At 40.6% G+C, this 23185-nt stretch overlaps 1 protein-coding gene across 1 annotated transcript in view; it reads right to left on the bottom strand.

The window, feature by feature from the left end:
* Nucleotides 1–317: 317 nt before the first annotated feature.
* Nucleotides 318–23185, bottom strand: part of shisa9a (shisa family member 9a) — a 63569-nt gene continuing 40701 nt past the window's right edge. Inside the window, exons 3-4 of the mRNA XM_019362792.2 lie at nt 18396–18584; nt 318–8801 (exon numbers count right to left, since the gene is read on the bottom strand). Coding sequence (XP_019218337.1) covers nt 7927–8801; nt 18396–18584 — 1064 coding nt within the window. The 3' untranslated portion in view covers nt 318–7926. The remainder of the gene's footprint in view (nt 8802–18395; nt 18585–23185) is intronic.

Raw genomic sequence — 23185 nt, 5'->3', positions numbered from 1 at the left:
CTCAGGAACAAAGCCACAACCGATGCTGATGTATGAGCGCTGCTTCAGCTTTTACTTTGCTGCCGTGTATACAGCATAAATGCATTTCTAAAGTTAGCCTTCAATGTCCTAACAACATCTAATAACATCAAATGTTTGCTAGGAAGGCGAGAGCCAAGGGAAATGGACAGGAGGAAAGTGGGAGGGGGACTATAAAGAAAAGAAGCATGGGAGAATAAAGACGAGCTGAGGCACTGTACAGTATCTCTTCCTGAGGACAAAAGACGAGGAAACAAAAGGGAATTAAAAAGACACACCAAAGGAAGGCAAAGAGAGGAGCGCTGTTACAGAAGTCATCTTTTATTGCCACGTAAGAAAGTCGTATATAGAACAATGGTGATATACTGTACTGTCAGATGGCAAATCAACAACAAAAGAAGAACAAAAATATCCCTATCAACCACCACCCCCCCACCCCCCGCCAAAAAAATAAAATAAAATAAAAGGAAAAATAGACAGTCATAGCAACACTATGGTAATATATTTCTTGGACAATACATCTGCTATATTTCTTTTTTTCTTAACAATATCTGAATAGTACCAAAATACAGCTTCTTCATAACTTAATTCCACAAATTATAAAGTCAGTAAACAGTAAAAGGACAATGGGGCATCACGGTGCATATTATAAGCTACTCTGCAAACAATAGTGGGAGATGGGGGCTCTACCATTAAAAAATATGCTTTACTTGTTACGCATAAATGCAGTGTTGGGGCCATATGTATCCATAAACACATATGCATAAGTACAACAAACTGGTCTGGACATCAAAAATAGAAAACTGGACCTCCTATAGGTAACTTTGTATGTACTGCTTGAATAACACTCAAATGAGTTAATCAGTGACTTATTCTATAAAAAGATATACTAATGGATCATAGTTTTACTGCAAATAGCTTGTTGTTTCTTCAAAACTGATGGAAAACCCTTTAACTTTGGGCCCTAGTAGAAGTCACTATGCAGATTACATTTAAATGCACTGTCACTAAAGTATTTCTTTGAATCCTAATAGTAATTAGATTATATTTAAAATTACCTTCTGATAAAAACCCTACATATGAAGTCGACCGTAGGCGCAAACCATAGAAAAAGGGGTCTGCTGTGCTCATTTCAGGCTTCATGTATTTATTCTTGGACTTCACTAGAGTAGCATGATTCACAGCTCAAATAATCAATACATATCTGATTCGCAGCTAATACACAAGCCCCCAGTTTATCTACTGTTTGAAACAAGCCTTTTTAGTGCCTGTCTCTTTAAGGCCACCCTCGCTTATAAGCTAACTTTCTTCTGATTGGCCGTCCTCCCAAATAAAAGAACAACAGCAGGTGGGAGGGGCTTCTCTGCCCTCAGTAAGCCCTAGATATTTGCTTTCCTTGACATCATACAGAACAAAAAAAAAGCTAGCTTACAGGGATTACTTTCACATATGCTGTCCTCATTAATTGATACGTGGCCCCGGTTTAATATGAGAATTGTATATACATGACATAAAATAAGGAATAGCGTAATAGGTCCACTTTAAAACAAATGTTGAGCGTTACTGGACAACAAACACCGCATCTCCTCTGCTTCTGTGCATAAGTAGATAGCTCCAGGTGGAGAAAACACTGCACGTAAGGATTGATGCTATACAAAGTTGTAAACATAGTTGACGAGAACCGTCTTTGATAACACGGTAATCTCGGGATGTATGGTCACAAAGATGCTGCTTTTCCATTAGCTGTCATGTTTACAACACTACTAAGCCCAGCAAATAACAACAGTAAAGAGCAGAGAAATTAAAGAGTGGAGAAAAACGTATCTTGTGTTTGAGCCCTTTTGTGTCATTCTGATGAACTGTACATATCCCATTTTGCAGTCTTGACGACCCTCCTCTGTCTTTTCTTCGGCAAAACGAGCACGTCGCGTTTTTATCTGTTCTAATTAAAGGGTGGGGTTGGGGCGGTCTTTCTTTACTACTTTGCAAATAAGAAATGAATATATACAGACAGCTGCGTTTTCCTGATTTAGACTGACATCAAGAACAATCCATGCTTCACATCTTCAGCTTAAATAGGACACAGTGTAAAAAAAAAAAGGCCCAAAGGAGCTAACACAATGTTCCAGTGCATACGCATAGATAGCCGATTTTGATGCAAGAATCTATCGAGCTGCATGTGCTGCAGTAATAATCAATCATTTGAGCAACACAAAACACTGGAAAGAAGAGTTTGTGTGTATGTGTATGTGTGTGTGTGAGATCCAACAATTGTCTTTGATTCACAGCTGTTAGCACTCATGCGCCATGCACCACCATTTTTACTGTATCAATAATTCAAAGCTTCTCCCAACTATTGACATTAATTTCCCTCTTCTGTCTTTGTGCGCCTCTGTGGACTGTGGAGTCCCTGTTGCAGCATCAAAGCTCTTTCCCGCATTTCTTCGGGTTTTGGTGATTAAAGACCACAGTGAGAACTAATAAAGCCCCCTGGCCACAGGCCCCAGTGCAGCTCCTCTTCTGTCTCTTACTGAATACCCTTTGTAGATATTTTGCTGAGCGCTTCTATCTAAAACTCTGGTTGCTCTGCTGAACAGGAGAACTTGTTATTAAGGTAACTCCAAAAACAAGAGAGGGGAGGGAGGGCTTTAATCCCCAATTTTTATATCCCAGGCACATTCACCTTTTTTTTGTCCTTCAGTTACGCATGTGTTGCCCAAGCTCTTATAATACTCAGTTTGTGGCTGCTAGTACTTCTCTAGGTATTTTTGTGAGTGGGTAAGTTATTCTTTGCTTGCCTGTCAGCTCTTCCTTTACCCCCTTTTAACACGATAGTGTCAATTCAATTCATTTTTATTTTATTTAGATAGGGCCAAATCACAACAACAGTCCACTCAATGTGCTTTATATTGTAAGGTAAAGACCCTGGAATAACAAAGAGAAAACCGCAACAATCCGATAAACCCTCTATGAGCAAGCACTTGGTGACAGTGGGAAGGAAAAACTCCCTTCAAACAGGAAGAAACATCTGGCAAATCCAGGCTCGGGGACTGGCAGCCATCTGCTGTGACCAGTTGGGTGTGAGGAGTTGGAGATTGATTATCAATATTAGTTCTTGTGATCATTGCTCGCTGCTGTTTACTGTCAGTTCATCAATAAATTAGTTTAATGCAGCAATGATGTCACACTGCACAACTTTGGGCCAGGCCTACAGGACAGGCTGGGTAGAATGCTAACAATGCATTAATTTATAAAAAGCAGATGACACAGGTAGTTTACTGTAACAATGGCAGTCTATCAAGACCAGCGAACATTTGCAGGTCTAATGCAAATGCAGCGAATGCAGTTGCACCAGACACCAGAATTTAGTTTGATTAAAGTGACTAGCCAGATACACCTCACTGGAAATTAGGTCTAAAATCGGTTGACCTATTGCATCTACTAATGAGGTAATTAATGAATCTACAGCACAAGCATTGCTGCAGTATAACCTCAGGGTAAACGCTCCAATAGACTGCTGCCTGCTCACACCTCTGCTGCTGACCAATGTACCGGTGAACCGCTGCACCCTCTAACTTAGGTCTGATTACTATAATTAGGTCAATTGCGCCTCCACTCTTCATTTAATTTCCATCCAACCAGTGAGAAGAAAAAAAAAAAACAGTAAAGAGAAACCTTTAAACTGTGGCAGACTTTGTGAGCACAGCTAATAAGCTACAACCCAGTTTCCAAAAATATTGGGAAGCTGCATGAGAGGTAAATAAAAGCCGAATTAAATGATTTACACATAATTTGAAACCTACATTTAATTTGAAAGTATAAAATATTTTACTTTGTGAATACCTTTGTACAATTTCCTATCAGGATTAGAATTTGAAATGAGAGTACAACTCTCATACAAGAGATGTACTGTGCAGCTTTCTGTTGGTCAGCACCATCAACCCACAAGTTAATGAAAACTTCCACACTTTGCACTGAATTACTTTTCCCTATGTAGCAGTTTTAATACAGTATAGATTATTGCAGTATGTTAAGCCAGTACTGACTGTAAAAAGAAAAATGCACTAATAAATGAACTCCTTTTTAAGCCTGCAGACTACCTGTGTCCTTCTGCTCTGGCATTTTTTTTGTCTGGCTGACTCGTCTGATGAGGAATGTCAGACATGACTGCCTCCTGAACCCACTCATCTGTGGCCCTGACCCTATCAACCATGACACAGCCAGCTCAAACAAATTCCCTGCTTTCTATCAGGTTTATTTGGCTGTTACAATGAGCAATGGGGGAGGTGGGGGGTTTGTTGGTTGCTTTTTTGTTTGCCAACTGTTTCCACCGTCCTACGAATTGTTCCGCTGGCTGCTTTCGCAGAGCTGGATGAGCTTTGAGAGATTTGCCAGCAAGAGGTTGCAAGGAGGGTTCACATTTCCACATTTCTGCTTTGCTGGATTAAGCCAATTGGGTCTGATAATGCACGTCCAGCAAACACTGACCTGTTTCTCAACTCTGTCCTAAGCAACACAATCTGCCAGGAAACAGGAACATATAAGGGGGGGATCCTGCATAGCATCACCAAACACAAACATATATATATTTGTATTCTGATGAATCCCTTTTAAATATGACTTTGTTTGAATTTGACTCCTTCAAAGACAATAATCACAAAATCACCCGCCAGGGTTGGATGTATACACACACACACACACACAAACACAAACACACACTTTGTGAACAGTGAAATGTGTGCAGTGTTAAACAGGACACGCAGTTGTACAAAATAACTTTTTTCTGGAATCGCAGACTCAATCACTTGGAGTTGCTGCGAGAACAGTGTGCACGGGGAAACCAATCACGTCTATCAAGGTAAGGTGACTTAATATGACTCACTGTCTTACTGTGCCTGAACTTCGCTGTTACAGAAAAGATTCATCGCAGCCCCATTTTTGTTTTCTCTCACATATTTACTCTGAAGGTCCTTCCCCTTAGACTGACAGAGAAAAGGATAAGAGGAGGGGCAAAAAGTGTAGAAGAGAAAGGATGAAAAGAAATCGATTAAGAGAGAAAGGCTATGTAAATTTATATGTATATATATATATATATATATATAAAAAGCATAATATCAGTTATCGCTACAAAGGGCCAAGGTCTGGAGTTTCACAGTCTTTCATGTACAACAGGCGCAGTAACAGTACCGACTCTTGGTCTCTCTGCTGTGATGACACCTGCCGCTCGGCACTGTGGGAACGCAAGGAAAGCAGAGTCCACCCTGTAATGTGTTCGTGACATGCGTGTGCACGTGTGTGTATGCGCGTGTGTTAAGTGTGAGTGTATAGGTGACACATTTTAATGCTCTGATGACTTATTAAATCCTGTTCCATGCCTTCAATCTGGCCTCGGGTTACAGTCACGTGATCGTGAAGGCAGCAGGGGGCTCCACAGCATGAGGGGAAAAATATTCCCTCTTATAGAGCCCCTTATCTGTGCGCTCAGCTGGCCTAGGTGTTTCTTCTCGCGTCTGACTTAGAACCTGCAGTATTAGGTTCTCCCTTTAGACCTCCATCCATAACGTGCCCAAACTGCTTGCAGTGCAGCTGATGCCGGCAAAAAACTGTCTCAGGTATACGCTGATATTCATATCTTTTACTCTCACAAGATTGTCACGTGGCCCTCTCCCTCTCAGGTTTTCCTACTTTAAACACCCCCTGTTTTTTTTTCTTCCTTGTTCTCTATCCAAAAATGTCCTCACAATCTGTCTTTGTTAGTGGGATGCTGTCTGCTGTCAACTGTGTTTACGCTTCTGCCAAATGCTTCTCATTTTTAGTGCAGTCTGATCACTTAAAAAGCATCTTAATTCGCTGAATTAATAGAGGTGGATGAAGCACTTTAGAAGACAAGATTTACATGATAACAGTGGCTGCTGCTGCTAATATATCTTACATGAAAAAAACAAGCAAATAGGCTTTGAGAATCCCTTAGAAGATTTGGCCTATTTGCCAGATTTAAGGGGATTTATTTTTATGTTTGAGTCATGTAACCCAGATAGATTCTTACAGCTGGTTGTGCCAGGTTCCTTTTTTTCAGCTGGAGCTTGAGTACAGTTAGTGATCTTATCGAGACTAGCTTCTCGTGGCAGTGGCTCGCGGGCGACAGCAAGGTGTTTGTTCTTTGTGCTCTTTTTGTGGCAGTTTTAGGACTTTTTAAATCCCAGAGCTCTGTAAACTCTAACACGATGACAGGTCAAAACTCTTACATTTGGTCCAATTTGTAAAAATGTCTGGGCATGTTTCATCTTTGCACACTCGGAAAAAAAGGACACACACACACAGTCTAAATTAAATTGGTCATTTTGTCCACTTCCAGCGTGATCATCCTCACCACAGCTACATTAGAACACGGTTGGGGTTTTTTGCACTATTTATTAATTCTTTTAGAGGAATAGTTCAACAGTTTGTTGCCTGGCAACGTAGTGTGAAGTTACTTCACAGTTAGTCTGACACATACCCCCCCACTTAAAACCACAGGATGTCCTTTTTACTCTTAGGTTTCTTTTTTTCCAGAATAAATAAAGTAGATGTAACATCTTAATTTGTGATGTTTTGAGGTCCCTGAAGGCAATTTCATTATTGTTCGATTGCACAGAACTGGGGCTAATGGTTCCCCCTCCTGTTTCTAACATTCATTCCATTTATTTATTTATTTATTTAGGCTAGGTTAATTATCTGCTGCCTCTAGTATTAAATTTAGCACGTAGACATGTAGAGGTGGCATCAGTCTTCTGATATACCACGTAGCATGTTGTCTAAAATGTTTTTTAAATGTGCTATTTAATGTTTTTTGAAAACTTGAAGATGTTTCCTGTCTGTGCATGGATTAGGTTGGTCTTTTTGATGTAGCTGCCATTACTAAAAGTCAAACGTGTCACGTAAAAGAGCATTTTCAAACGTATTTAATTTTGATGCCAGTTAAATCCACTGGCATCAACCATTAAAAACCCTACTGTGTGGTAATTCTGTGTGAGAAAATGTGTCCGTGTATTTCTGAATGTGTGCGTTTGCATCGTGCAGATGCTTCGTCCCGGCCTCCCTATCCCTCCCCTGGGTCAGCTGTCATCACACAGACGAGATCAGAACAAAATGAAACCAGTGCCACAGCCTCCGCTCTCTGTGCTGGAGTTTCTTGTGGAAAAGGGCGACCTTCAGCCGCACAGCTTAAGGAGGTGCGTGTGAACAGCCACAGTACAAAGCCCTCATGTCTGCAGTCCAAAGCCCAGGGCCTTCATCGTGTGTGTCTGCTGTAAAGCCCTCGGGAGATTTGGGTGTGAATCACGAGGAAGCGTTTTTTCTTCCAAACCCTTCAGTACTTTGCTGGACAGATGAGCACACCTCTTGTCAAGAGGTTTATGGGTAATTGCCGTATTTCTCATTACCCGTGATGCTTCAGTGCCTACAGCTGATCCCTTATATTGCTTCTCAGGTTTGGTTTGTTAAACCAATCCATTTTTTTTATCAGCAGTTTCCCATCTGAGAGCAGTCGCACTGTAATTCTCCAATATCTGTATCATTACGGAGTAGATATTAGCTGTGAGACAACATTCTAATATCACCACAAGTGTAAAGACATCCCTGCTCTGTAGGCTCTTTGTTAGTATGGTTACAGATGCCACCTACTCGGGGGCCGTCCTTTTAACAGCAAAGGTCTTTTAGAGAGATTTCGTCGTGAACTTTGTTTGTGAAACAAGGACCACTCGGACACAGTAAACCAACGACCCTCGACTTCTACACACAAACACACGTGAAGATCTGCACGTTTGAACATCTCAAGAGCTGGTACTGTATCTCCACTCAGAGATTACTCGTGTCACCACTCCACATGCATCCTGTTCCTCTCTTTTTATTTCTTCTTGTCTTTCTCTCTCACACTGTCACCTCTGTCTTGCTGTTGGTCACAAAGTAGGGCTGTGTGGGGAGGAAGTGTTGGCTGTGGCTGTGGCCTCTAGTGCTGTGGAGCTGGTTTGGTTCCAGGATGGTACACTGAGGCCTCTTGTGCCCGTAGGTCTTCCTCCGGCCCACCGTCTCAGTCCCGTCCCAGCCCTTCAGCCCCAGCCCCATCGCATGTGAGGACGCAATTGTGTTGGAACTGTACGCCAGTGGGCGGCCCATTGTAGCTGAGCCGTGGCCAATGACAGTCTCAGCAGCCCTGGAGATGCCCAGGGATGTGCCACCTGGCATGGTCCCCACCATGTGTGCCAGGGAGGTAGCCCCAAGTCCTGGTGGCTTGCTACTGTGGCTGTGAAGATGAGTGTGAGAGCTGTGAGAGCTGTGAGAGCTGTGGGCAGTGTGACCATGGCTGACTTTGGGTTTCTGGCCGTTTGGCTTGTGTCCCCCTCCTCCTCCAGCGGCTATGTGCCGTTCTGTCGGCAGGGTTGAGACAGAGGAGATGCTGGGCATCTCGGTGACATAAGTGGCCACTGGCTCTGGAGTCAGTGGACCCAAAGAAGTCATAGGAGTCATAGAGGTCATAGGGGTGAGGGAAGTCATAGGAGTCATAGAAGTCATTGGGGTGAGCGAGGTCATGGGTGTCATTGAAGTCATTGGGGTCATGACGGGGTTAATAGAGTTGACGCTCATAGGGTTTGAAGCCATGGGGTTGGTGGTCATCTGAGGAGTCACTGATGACATGTTGCCCATGGACGGTCGGGAGTTGCCCATGGGCTGCAGAGGAAGTCCTTTTGCTGGCATCTCTACCATCAGCCGACGCTTGTTGTACAGTTCGCCGTTGTACTTGGCAGCTAAAGGAGTGGGAGAGAGAGAGAGTAAGAGAAGCAATGAAACACTAAGTGGGCACAAAAAATTGCTACAGAGCAGAGCTAAAATCTTGAATTAAACGATATATACTTTCTTCAAATTGGCCATTTGCCACCATGTAAGATATTTTTTTTTATTGAATGAATCAAAAAAATAAGACTTTCAGCAGTTTGCTGATCAGCCATAAGATAACACATCGCTATGAGCACACACAGACAGAAAGCAGAAATATGGATATTGCATCAGTTTTAACACCCACAGTATAAGAAGGTCATATAACAAGCCCCTATACTTTGTTAGTCAGCCTCACCTAACTGACCAAGCAGAGTGTCAGGACTACTGCTAACGCCTGCATGTTAGAGGCCCGTGCTGCTACTGGAGGAGTGAAATCAAAAGAAAAGCCTAGAATCTCTCCTCCAGCTCGCCTCTTCCTCCCTTTTAAAGCCAAGAAAACATCTAATTTTTGCGTGGTGGGAAGGAGTTCAACATGAGAAAGAAGGAAGAAATTTTGGGAGAAAGTTGTGAGGCTAATAATGAGGCATGATACTGGTTTTTTCTAGTTATGTCATAAGATTAAGGAAAGATTTCAATCAGACCTCAGTGTACGCTCAACTAGTGCATTTTTGAGAATGCCTTCAAAGTTGTAGACATTTTTTTTTGCATTCAGTACTTTTAAATCTGTCAAATATGTTTTGAAAAGCATTTGGTTATCTGCCTTTACACATGTGTACACACATATGAACTTGAGAGACATCCATTCTTAATCCATCCATAGTTTTCAGTCATGTGACCGACTAACTACCCAGGCCAGCAAAACATTACTGCATCATGATGGAAAATAGTAGATAGTCTCTGGTACTGCAAGACAAAAGTGTACTACAAGACTAGTTGGATCATCCATCCATGGAGGAAAAACAAAGATGTGAAGAGAAACTATGAATGTTGGTGACTTGTGATCCGTATTTTGCTCGACAGCTTAATTTAAATCCCTAAAAATGGCGACGTCTCGCCAAAAGCTCCAGTTCAGTGACATCTATGCTTATCTTGTAGAAAATTGCTCACCTTCCACTGCTGCCAGGATGAAAGCTTTTAAAGTATGGACAGCTACATGTATTTTTGATTTTGATGGGTAAATAATCTTATTGTGTGGGAGGTGAAGAACGCGAAATTGTTCATCATTAAAGCAAAGGTAAGTGCTACAAAGCTAGCTTAAACGAACTACCACATGCAAATTTCACATTTTTCAGTATAAATTTTTCACATTATTGTCGTGACATAACAGTAAAGTTGACTGAGTATTTTTCCAAATTCAGGCAAATCATTATCACAGTGCAGTCAGAGAGGTGCAGTTCTCCTGGCAACCACCAAAACCAGACGCAGAAGTATGATTTGTACCTCCAGAGAACACGTCTTTTATACTCTAGAGTCCATTGTGTCGAATTGTTTGTCAAAAGTATGAACAAAAAGTCAAACAAAACCCAGAATGTGTCTGTTTCCTGACTTACAGACTCCTCTATCTGTTGCATCTTCTATATCTGTGTGTGTGTATCCGTGTGTGTTTCTTCAGCCTTGGAGCAGTCAGCGTTAATGGCTCACATTTATTCCTCTCTCTGTCAGTCAGTGTCACCAAGCTACAGTCTCTCTTATCACTGCGAAATGTGACCTTTTTTTTTGTCAGATTCACTTTCACAGTTGAGTCATTACTCTTCAGTCCCTTGTTGCTGCTACGTCCTTGAAGATAAAGTTAACACACTCAGTGAGTTTGCTTTGCCGCTGTAACTATAAATCTCGTTTATCGCTGTGCGAACGCTGAAGAGAAATAACTAATGCGGGCCTGCGAACGGATAGCAAGCGCAGCTGCTGGGGTTTGTAGGTAAGGGTGGGAGTGGTGGGAGACCACAGCCTCACTAGCTGAGTCGCTGTGAGACTGCCGCTGGGGATCAAACTTGCTCAGGCGACAGGTGAATCAATCCGGCAGTAGTCAGCTCGATGGTGCACGCATCCAGCCGTGTACGTGAGTGGAAACGGAAAAACGCCACTGTTACGCAGCGTGGGCTCAGCATGCCTCTGCATGAGAAAAGCAGTGTCCTGCAGAGACTCACACACATTATACATCAGGGGAAAAAAACTGAGAACTGCTTCGTGAAGTCCCACAGTGCCAGCAACATAAAAACCTTATTAGGTTTAGACCAGTATATCAATCTGCTTTTTGTTAGGCAATTAGGTCGTCTACTGCCAATTTGGTGGAGGGATTATTAGTTCTTGAAGTCTCTAAAACGTTTTCAAATTTCCAATGGTTTACCCAAATTTGAAGACCTTTTTTTAGTATTCACTATAAGTGGGTGGATCCTGCTGTCACAGTGCTGCCATCCTAAACAAAAAACATCCATTAGTCTGGGTTTAAATGGAGTTTTCTGTCTGTGAGGTTTATTTTTTTCCCACTCCAGAAACTCTTTGTAACTGTGCAATGGTGTTAGACTGCTTTCTCCTACAAAATAACACCGTGTTCCATGCATCACTGAGACGCAATCAACACCTGTGCTTTCTATTAGCTACTATCTCTGCCGCGGAAAAAGCGGTACTATCTCCCAAAGTGACTAAGGGTTGGTAATTGTAGTGCATGACTAAAGCTGGCAATGCAAATTGCGTGCGTCTCATTATAAAATCCTAGAGATTATGAAATCTGAAATACCTCAGCCGCTAATGGATGGATTTCAATCAAATTTTGATCATGATTTATTCATGGTATCCAAAAGATGCCAAATGACTTTTTCCTTAGTGATGCTAGGCGGTTGACATTTCAATATCTTGAGTACTCGAGTAAGACTGAATATCAACTGTGATCATTTCATTTGTTATATGAAAACATAATTGTATGATTATTATTAGGTTCTTATTAAATGTATTCTACATCGCAGTATATTAAAGCCGGCATCTTAGCATATAACTGACACTTGCAACATGGATGTGTCTCAAGTGTCCTCATTAAAATGAATGTGCATGTGGAGTGCGGCTACAACAATCAGCTTAAAAAAACAAGAAAAAACAAAAGAGGGTATAATCTGCTTTAAAATCAGCGCTTAATGTAGCTGCAGGTTTGCAGGGACAAAAAGGAAAAAGAAAGAAAAACACACAAGGCAAATAACTAAATGTTAATGCTTTTAGATGTTCTGTTGATTTCTGTCCACTTATGTGCAAGTCTAAAAAAATGATAATAATAAAACTAGCCCTAATTACCTAGGATTTACTGTGCTTACTGCATTTGGAAAACTGACTTATTAGCCAGCATGTAAGAACAAGGGAATCTTCTTGGATGTAGGACAGTCATTAACTACAGCAGAGCATTTGTACAATAGAAGTGGGCCATAATTGGTCATTTGTACTCAGGCTGAGTTGCAGGCCTGCATCCAGGGATCTTTCTTGGTTGGTTTTTGCCTTGTTTGCTGTTAAAACTCAATAAAGTGACCTTATAGAGATGCACAGAGGGACAGTGGAGATGGCTATTGATTGACAGGAGAGGGCCTTCTCAACTGGATCATCGGCCATTAAAATGGCAGAAGCAATTAAAGAACAAGAGGAAAGGCTGTTATGGGGGATGCTGGGAAAGTAGTGCTTAAGACCTAGTTCCATTTCCAGTTAGTGAAAACACCAGCGCATGTATCCGAGGAGAATAATTTAGCTATTCAGATTTCTTTTGCTGCCATTTATTTCCGATCTCTAGCTTGGATGCAACTACTAGTTTGTGGACTGCTCACCATCTTGGTGTTTGAAGTGATCAGATTTAGATTAGATTGATTAACCTCCATGTATTTTAGTGTCGAGGTTATGCTGATTGATTTGCCTTTAGGGCCAGCTTTATGTGTCCACTTTAGCAAAAACAGTGTTTGTCATTCCTGCATTGGTTTCGTGTTCCAGCCCTCGAGATTGCCACTTGCACATTTTCTTTTTGTCTCCATTATTCCCCCTCACATGCAGTTTTCATAGCTTGTGTGTCACATGTCACTGAAGTCAAGGTAATGGCATTTTGCCTCCTGGAATCCTGGGTTGCTGTGTGTACAGGTTTCCAATCATTTCATAGGTGAATCTTTGAATACCACTTGGAAAATGGAAAACTGTCAGTCAACCATGCGCCTGAAGGGAAGAGACCTCCATTCAATTATAGAAATGGAATCAAATATGAGCCCCTATAAAGGAGGATCAAGATTAGCAGCCCAATGGTTCTTTAAGGAGCGATATGGAGCTTGATGAATTGAGGGTGGGGTGGAGTCGGGGTGAAGAAGAGATGATGGGAAAGAAAGACAAAAGAAGCAAAAAGCAAAGGTGAGATAAAAATGCAGAGGGCAGGAGATGAGTGATAAAGGGACTGATATGAAAGAAGAAAACGGAGTTCATGGGAAAATGGGAGAAGTGGGAGGGAAGAGGAAACGACGGCTACAGAAAGGTACTGGAGGAGGGTGTGGGTGAAGAAAATTAAAAAGAGGCTTGTAAAAACCCAAATAAAATAAAAGTGCTTATTGTTAATGAACCTCAAGAGTAGTTTTGTACATTTTATCACATTAACTTAATTTATGAAACTTTACGTTACCTCCAGACATTTTAAAAGCCATGCAGCGCAGCTTTTCATATTGATTTTATGGCCCACAGGCTGTCACTGCTTTCAGACTGTGTCAGTACATTAAAAAAGTCAACTTGCTGAGAGTTAATACTGCCTTAGAATAATAATCCACCATAGAGATCATAAAATCAATGAAGTTATAGTTGGAAACCTAACAGGAAAAGTGTGAAGTTTTCTTGTAGATGCCAACAATAAAAAAGGATTACATACCCCAACTTTCAAATAAAAAAAAGTTACGGTATAGTAAAGCAGTGTATCATCTCTCAATCACAGGAAAACAACTGCTTCTGTTCCAAGAAAAAACGAAAAAAATGATCCCCAACTGCTGGCGGATGTCATTACGACTAACTGTGGGCAGAGTTATTTCCTTTGGCTGAACAGAGCTGGCTGGAAGTTTTGTAAAGCGTGCCAGTGTGTGCTGGTCGGCCAGTCTTGTTTATTAGTGCTGGAGTCGTATTAGCCTTTGGGTGATGACATTTCATTTTGCAAAGCTAATTCTTAAGCTGTCAAATCCAAAATGCACCCAGATCCGTGCTTTCATTAAAGATGAAGAGCCAGAAAAAGAGTTCTGCATTGTGTTTCTTATAAAACATGGCGTAACTGCCTCCTATCTTCTACAACAAGTTTGACACTGAACGCTGATGTTTGTGTCAACCTTTTCTGTCAACCTTGTAGTTAAAGTTCTCCATCATGATAGTGGAATGGGATATAGTGGATGGGCTAATGTGGACTGGTTCTTATATAATGCTTTTCTATTCTTGAGAACTCAAAGCACTTCATACAACATTCACACAAATTCATGCATGCACTGTTTTCTACACATACGTGGTTTCTGTCTAGCATTCACATCCCAACTTGGGGTTCAGTATTTTGCGCAAGCATACTCCACCATGCGGACTGGAGCAGATTGAAGCACCAGCCTTCCAATTAGTGGATGACCTGCTCTACCTGCCACCCCATCTCCACCCTGGACAGGTTGCCAAGTCCTTAATAGGACAAAAAAGGCAACCATTCATGGTCATAGTCACCCCGCACTCAGTTCAAAGTAACCAGTCAACCTAATATGTATGTCTTTGGAATTTGGAAGGAAACATGAGGATTTGGACGAGACCCCTGCACAAATAGGGGAAACATGCAACATGCAAACCTGGCTGATGAGAGGTTTAAACCCAGAACTTTTACTGAACATGTAGCACATATAGTTTTAATACTTTTTTTAAAACACTTTTAAAAAACTTAGTCAGGACCTTTTAGTTTGTAAAATGATTTTTTTTTACATCTGTAATAGTTTATATGTGACAAGATTTTTGTGTTACCACAAAAAGCTGCAGAAGACAGAGGAATATTAAGACACACCCCGGCCGAAAAGAGCAGGAATAACAACATGTATCGCACTGATTACATCAGAAACAGCATGAATATGGGGGCTAGGATGAAGGTGGGTTGCAAAGCAGCTTGCAGATGTGAAATGGCTGTAGGCAACTAAAGTAACTTATATTGTGTATCCTCTGTTTAATTCAGTTCAGTTTTATTTATATCTTGGAGTTATTTATATTTAACGCCAAATCAAAACAGCAGTTGCCTCAAGGCGCTTTATATTTTAAGGTAGAGACCAAGCAAGACCTTTATGAGATTTGCCAATTGGATGTGTATCAGCTGAACCATAAATTGATTTGGACTTGCAATAAATTCATAAAACGCTACATTTTTGTAGAAACTGCCCCCCATCAGAACCACTTTTGTCTACCAGTTCTGGCAGCTGGCAAGGCCTCTGCCCCTGATCGATGCCTGATCCACATAGTACTAGACCTCTATAGCCCACCCTGCGGGTAGTGGGGATAGAAGTGGGCAGAACCATATGACTCATTTAAGTTGAGCCCAGCACTATGGCACCATGGACTAATGACCCCTTTAAAAAAGTAAGCGTATATGCTGCACTGACAACTAGGTTGAGCAAATGGACCACAGTTTGTGCACCTGCTCATGGGCTTTACATACTTTACATACTATATGCGCTGGTTGAACGTGGTGAGGCTCTATACTGGTGACATGGTAAATGACTACAGCGAAAGCTGTGCTTTGTTCAGCAAACCATTCTTGCACAGTGCAAGCCATTGGAAACAATGGGTATCAAAGCACAGTGACGCCAACAGACACTTGCTATCAGCTCAAAGCAGTCTGGCCATTCTCCTCTGACTTCTAGCATCAACAAGCCCAGAGAACTGCTGCTCACTGGATATTTTCTCTTTTGCAGACCATTCCCTAAAGATTCAAGTAGATCAGCAGTGTCTGAAAGAGTCAGACCAGCCTCTCTGGTAGGAATAATTCTTAATGGATGACACAAAAAAACCAAACAAATTACTTTTCACAACACTCATGCTTGGGTATTGGTCATATCTTAATGTTCGACTTACAGGATATAGATACAGGCTGAATGTCTTTAGGCCACTTTTTCCTTTTACATTTATTTTTAATATTTCCAAGGAAACAGTTTGAAAACATTAGTTTATTGTAGAGAAATCAATCTATGGACAATATTCTCAGTTTGTATTCTTATAGCATGAATTTCCATAACATTGCTAGAATTCTCTTGTACCTATTATCCATCAACCTGCCTCATCTGTTTTCCCAACAGATAGAGATTTCGTTCATTTCCCACAATGCCGCGCACAATCCCCAGAGCATGTGTTGCATCCATCTGTTGGGTTTATGTGCAGTAAGACGAAGGAAAAAACTTTTTGAGAAACAGTGGGTTTGTATGCCGCACTCAAACTGCAGCACAGTTTGCGGTTGCAATGCACGGATGTGTTCAGGGGAAACTGGCTTGTCTGATGGATTTTTATTCCTCCTTGTTGAATATTGGCACGAAATTTTGAGTTAAGAAAGAATGCCTCTGTTCTTTGATTCTCGCAGACTGACACCATGATGTTTTCTGCTGGCGTTTTAGATAACTGAACAATTTCCTGCAATCAAACACAACTGTGGCTGTGCTGAAAATATCTAAGCATCCTCTGATGTCTATATTTGGCCACTTTTCTGGGAATTATAAAAATAGACCATCAAACAATAAAGTTGCCAAGTTCAGGACTCAGGGATGACAGCGTTAACCACTATTTTCACTCCTGTGCTTTTATTGGTGTAATCCTTTAAGCTTAAAAATGATGCGTTCATTTACCGCTTGTTATTCATTGCTCATTCAAGTCTTTCTCTGTTGTCAATTTCGCTGGCAGTGACATATACTGCTACCAATAATGACACGTCTTCTTCTTGCTTCAGGGGCACAAAGTATTACTCAGCACAAACAAGCAGGATAATCTATTACTGTAACATGTCTGGAGATGAGTCAGGGCCACGGTAGTGTAGGGAATACCACTGACAATACAGGATGCATTTGTCATCACAATCAGTTTTACTTTGTGCTGCTGGACATGCTGGACAGATAGGCTTTTCAAAAAGAACAAAACACGATCTGTCCGGTCATTTTTCAAATAAAAGGGAGCAAATGCAGACAAATAGCATCCCGTAGCTGTTTACACAGACATCTAGATGCATTTGTAGATTGTATCTGTCGTGAGTGGGCTGAATTCTGAATCTAGTGAAGGCAGAGTACCTGTCTAGCATAAACAAGCCGACGAACGCTCGCTGGAAACACTTGCGTGTCGGCCTCGAATGAATTCAGATTATGAAATAGCAATGTGACTGCCAAAGAACGTATGGTGATGAGGCAACTTTAGATCAGCTGCTATAGCCGCTGACTCACTGAATTTGGTGGCATGCATTAAAGTGTATCCACTGTGATGTAAAATATAAAAAGCTGATATTAAACACGGCCAGCATCAGGAGAAGGTCAGCTTAAAGTGAGCGGGAAGGAAACTGATTTTAGACAATGGGGAGGCTGCCCGAAGCCCTCTCAAAGGTAAATAAGGATTATTTTGAACTGGGAACTTAAACTGTGAGGATGTTCCCCAGTCCAAGAAGGAACATGTGAAATAGAAGTTGACTGTATTAATTCCCCTTTAAGGCCTATAACTTTTGTAGAGCCTATGACATTACTGTACCTATGTGAGTGGCTCACATCATTGGTGGTGTGCTAAAAATCGATGTTTGGCACAACACCACTAAGGATGTGAGCCACTGTTTTTATATAATTTCTTTGCATAATACGTTTGCTTAAACTGGTAATTCTATAGGCTACATTTCCTCTTGTCCATTGTAATAGCTTCAGAATTCTACCTCCAGGAATTTGCTGAGATTTTTCAGTCCCTACATTGATGCTATGATTATTATTCCTTATACTAAGGTGACGATTGTTATTCTGTCACTGATAAATTCAAAAACAGTGGAGAAAAAGTTGCTGGATATGCACAGAAGGCATTAACAATACTGAACAGATCAGTCACAGTAGTTGCGGACTGACCTGAAGTGTAGTTACATTTCTAGGGAGGTGCATGGCGTAAGATTTTAAAAGAGATTTGAGGTTACGGCGTAGCTATGGTGTAAATTTCCCACTAAATAAATCCCCAGTAAGCAGGGGAAAAAAAATATTTATGTATAAGCCGTTTATGTCTTACACCACATCCAGGTTAGCGATGCAGTCAAAAAACACTGTCAATTATATGTGCGCTGTGTTTGCTGTTGTTTCGAGCCTTCCCAGAGTAAAAAAAACACCTGCTGCTATTTGTGTTTGTGTTTCAGGGGCTCAAAAAGCATTCAGTAAAAGTCATTTATAGGAGCCTAGGTTTTCCTTTTTCTTGAAATTCACTGCCAGCTTGGGATGAATCACGATGACTCCACTAACAAGGCCCCAGCCTTAAGTTTTACTGCTAATCTACACACTGCTATAGTCGTAAGAGATACCAACAGAACAACATCACGCTTACTGCCTACCACAAACTGTAAAAATATTCTCCTTCATCTAAACCCCCCTCCACTAAAAAAAATACGAAACTTGGCAGTCACTCACCTACAGCCTTCAGAGAGGCATACTTGTTGAGATCCTTGTTCTGCTGTTGCTGCTGCTGCTGCTGTTGGTGGAGCTGTTGCTGTTGCTGCTGCTGCTCATAGACGTGAGACAGCTGGCCGAGGGCAGGGTAAGGGTGCTGCTGGCCCATGTTTGAAGCCGGTCCCACGTTGTTATTAATCTGGCCACCCTCTGTGAACAGGGACACGAGACAGCACAAGGTTACAATAACATTTAAAGCTCCAGTACAGCACCAGAGGAGCCCTCGCTGGTCAAATGATTGGTGAAAGGGCAGCTTGACTGGAAAAACTCTCAATCACATTTTCCAGCATCTGCTTACATATCCTAATTTCTTTTTAAAATTATTATTAAAATACATGATTTCTTGACTGAGATATTTTGTCCCTTGCTCTCAACTAATATACACAAATTTCTATCTTTTGGGATTTTACCAGTAAATTTCCATGACACGCTCTTACATTTATGTCACCATTACAACTGAAATATTCCTCCTGGAATAAAAAATGTCTTTATTAGTCCAGAGATTTTCTTTGCACATCTGATGAATTAGTCTAAATCTGCCAGTTAGACTGTGCTAGTTCTCTCAGAGGTCCTTTATGTAGCTGCACTCATTATGATTCAGAACTGTCTGTTTCAGAACTGCTTTAATATTGCATTGTCTTGACCAAGGGTGTCAAACATGAGGCTCAGGGCCCAGAATGGGCCCAGCACAGGTTCAAATCTGGCCCCCGGGAGAGATTTGGAAAATGTGAATGAGGGTCTAAGTTTGGGATTTGAAATGCATTTTAATACGTTTCGCAGCTTTGCCTGATAAAGACCTCCCCCATCGCCATTCATGCTAGCTCAAAGTCTGTAATAGATAAACAATAAATGACAGAGAAGTTGCTGTTTTTCACTATCTGCTACACAAATGTCTCCTTTTTACAACGGGTCCAAAAGATAAAAAAAGAACAAAAAACGGAGAGTGTTTGTGAATTTATCAAAATGTTCTGTTTTATAAAAACAAGACAGTCTGGGCAATGAGCTACTAGAACTTTCTCTGTAAGTTTACACATTTATTTCTTACAGCTTAAGCCCAAAAAGTCATGCTGACACATTTCTTTCATTTACTACAGCACCATTTCTATATTTTGTAGAAAAACTGAGACATACTGTTAGAATTGTGCTCCTTTTTCATTTATTAAGTTATCTCAAGGATTATATGTGTATGTCTGTAACTGTAAAAGGCAGTTTCACTGGTCCAGCTGAATGAGTTTGACATCCCTGATCTAGACTATAGGATTGAAAGTTTTTCAGTGAGTGTAAAGTTACTTAAAGGAAATATATCAAGCATTTATTGGTGCCTTTAGACTTTTTTTTATCATAAAAAAAGCTTTTTTCTGTTTTCATATCATGTGACTATATTTCAAATGCCAACCCTCCAGAATCATTTGATCATGTGTATTTCAGCATATTCTCTAAATCAGCAGAGATTTACCAACTGGTGCTCACCAGGTGGTTGCTAACCAGTCTCTACGCTTCGTGACTGCAGCCTGAGTCACATCAGTAAGACATTCTTTTCTTTTTAGTGAAGGTTACAAATGATCTTCTTATGGCCTCTGACAGTGGACTCATCTCTGTGCTTGTCCTGCTAGACCTCAGTGCTGCATTCGATACTGTTGACCATAATATCCTATTAGAGCGATTAGAACATGCTGTAGGTATTACAGGTACTGCACTGCAGTGGTTTGTATCATATCTATCTAATAGACTCCAATTTGTACATGTAAATGGAGAGTCCTCTTCAGACACTAAGGTCAATTATGGTGTTCCACAGGGTTCAGTGCTAGGACCAATTCTATTTACATTATACATGCTTCCCTTAGGCAGCATCATTAGAAGACATAGCATAAATTTTCACTGCTATGCAGATGACACGCAGCTCTATCTATCCATGAAGCCAGGTAACACAGACCAATTAGTTAAACTGCAGGAATGTCTTAAAGACATAAAGACCTGGATGGCCGCTAACTTTCTGCTTCTTAATTCAGATAAAACTGAGGTTATTGTACTCGGCCCTGAAAATCTTAGAAATATGGTATCTAAGCAGATTCTTACTCTGGATGGCATTACCTTGGCCTCCAGTAATGCTGTGAGAAACCTTGGAGTCATTTTTGACCAGGACATGTCCTTCAACGCACATATTAAACAAATATGTAAGACTGCTTTCTTCCATTTGCGCAACATCTCTAAAATTAGAAATATCCTGTCTCAGAGTGATGCTGAAAAACTAGTTCATGCATTTATTACTTCCAGGCTGGACTACTGTAATTCTTTATTATCAGGATGTCCTAAAAACTCGCTGAAAAGCCTTCAGCTAATCCAAAATGCTGCAGCAAGAGTACTGACAGGGACTAGAAAGAGAGAGCATATTTCTCCTGTTTTGGCTTCCCTTCATTGGCTTCCTGTTAAATCCAGAATTGAATTCAAAATCCTGCTCCTCACATACAAGGTCTTAAATAATCAGGCCCCATCTTATCTTAATGACCTTGTAGTACCATATCACCCTATTAGAGCACTTCGCTCTTGCACTGCAGGCCTACTTGTTGTTCCTAGAGTATTTAAAAGTAGAATGGGAGGCAGAGCCTTCAGTTTTCAGGCCCCTCTTCTGTGGAACCAACTTCCAGTTTGGATTCGGGAGACAGACACTATCTCTACTTTCAAGATTAGGCTTAAAACTTTCCTTTTTGCTAAAGCATATAGTTAGGGCTGGACCAGGTGACCCTGAATCCTCCCTTAGTTATGCTGCAATAGACGTAGGCTGCCGGGGATTCCCATGATGCATTGAGTTTTTCCCTTCCAGTCACCTTTCTCACTCACTATGTGCTAATAGACCTCTCTGCATCGAATCATATCTGTTATTAATCTCTGTCTCTCTTCCACAGCATGTCTTTCATCCTGTTTTCCTTCTTTCACCCCAACCGGTCGCAGCAGATGGCCGCCCCTCCCTGAGCCTGGTTCTGCCGGAGGTTTCTTCCTGTTAAAAGGGAGTTTTTCCTTCCCACTGTCGCCAAAGTGCTTGCTCATAGGGGGTCATATGATTGTTGGGTTTTTCTCTGTATTTATTATTGTGCTATCTACTGTACAATATAAAGCGCCTTGAGGCGACTTTTGTTGTGATTTGGCGCTATATAAATAAAATTGAATTGAATTGAATTGAATTGAATTTTTAGATTTCTGAGTGATTTTATTACATGTAAATGAGCTGAAATCACAGCACAACCGTTGTCCTTCGAAAGCAACAGGCACCAGTTTTAATGGGATGCTTTTGCAGCCAACAGAACAGCATTTTTTGTTCTTTGTTTATAACTGAGACATTTTAGTTAGAGTTAGCAGAAGTGGGTCTAGCTAAGGAATATTGACTCTGGATTTAAACAAAGCAGTTGCTCAGTGTTAGTTAGAGTGTGCTAGAGAAAAAAAGGTGGGCAGATTAATGCTGCTATGTTTATAGTCTACACAGCAATCTTAGTCAACCCTTTAAAGCTACATAATGAACAGTTATATGTATTAACAGTACGTGCATAGTATATTTGTTCTTCTCAAGTTTTAAGTGAGCCTCACGAGCTAATGATGACCTACTTTAGTTCCTAAGAGACATAATTTATATAAAGACCAGACAACATCCCAAGGTCTGACATGCACATGCTCCAAAATCAGTGTCCTTCTCAGTCAAGCTGGTACAATTATTACCAGAATATTCAACGTGGGCATGGCTGTTCCTATTTTCAATACCACATTTTATGACTTAATTTTACTTATAGTCATAAAATTACTTTGGTTGTATCGAGCTGAGGCAGCACAGTCACCTTTATGGACCAGTCTGGACCCCCGGGGCCCGTCCATAAAGCAGAGGGTGAATGCAGATAAGTAAGGGATTAAAAGATTCTGTAAATTTCCTAAAACATAGGAAGAAACTTTTAATGTACAATAAGAGGATTTCAAAGAGGTTCATGAAAGGACAAATTCTCAGTTAAGCTCAGTTTAAAAAAACAAATATAAAGAGATTATTTTAACAAATACAGGGATTAATCAGACCGTTTATAGCTTGATGTTAAAGTGTAGTTTTGTAGTTTTGATTTATTTATATTGTTTTTTGTTTGTATTATATGTGTTTATATAGTTATGCATGTATATTATCTGATTGTATATCAATGAACATTGATTGTAAATTACTGAATAGTATTAAGGGGATAGAATCAAATAAGCAAACTTCATCCTACTGCATGTAAACTGTGTGGGATACAGAGAAAGTCATTGCATGTCAATGTCTTTTAGGCTTTCATTTGTTTACAGTTTATTTTTTTATTTTAGTTATATTTACATGTTTAAAGTCATTCGCTCAATTGCATATTATTATTTTAAGTGTTTAAAATTTCAACCATTTATCCATTATTTTCAGCCAACTACATAGCCCTTATTTTTAGTCAGACAAATTAAACATTTATCCATTACCTTTAATTAGCTTCAATTTAACAATTTGTCCGGTTACTTTCAGTTAAGTATGACTCACTAATCTCTTCATAAATCCTGTGGCAACTTTTAGCACTTCATCTCGCTATTGCTATATTGCACAGAAGCATGTGACTGTATTTCCCTTATTTATTTATTTATTGTTTAATGCTTATGGTGTAGGAAGTAGCAGATGTCTTATATTAATTACAGTATTGCGGAATTGGCTAACTGTAATGTCTTCCTCTAATTAAATAAGTGATAATTAGATTTCAGAAGATGTG

The sequence above is a fragment of the Oreochromis niloticus genome, linkage group LG8, assembly GCF_001858045.2.
Source record: "Oreochromis niloticus isolate F11D_XX linkage group LG8, O_niloticus_UMD_NMBU, whole genome shotgun sequence".
Taxonomy (NCBI): Eukaryota; Metazoa; Chordata; class Actinopteri; order Cichliformes; family Cichlidae; genus Oreochromis; species Oreochromis niloticus.
This window is presented reverse-complemented; position numbering and strand designations above follow the sequence as displayed.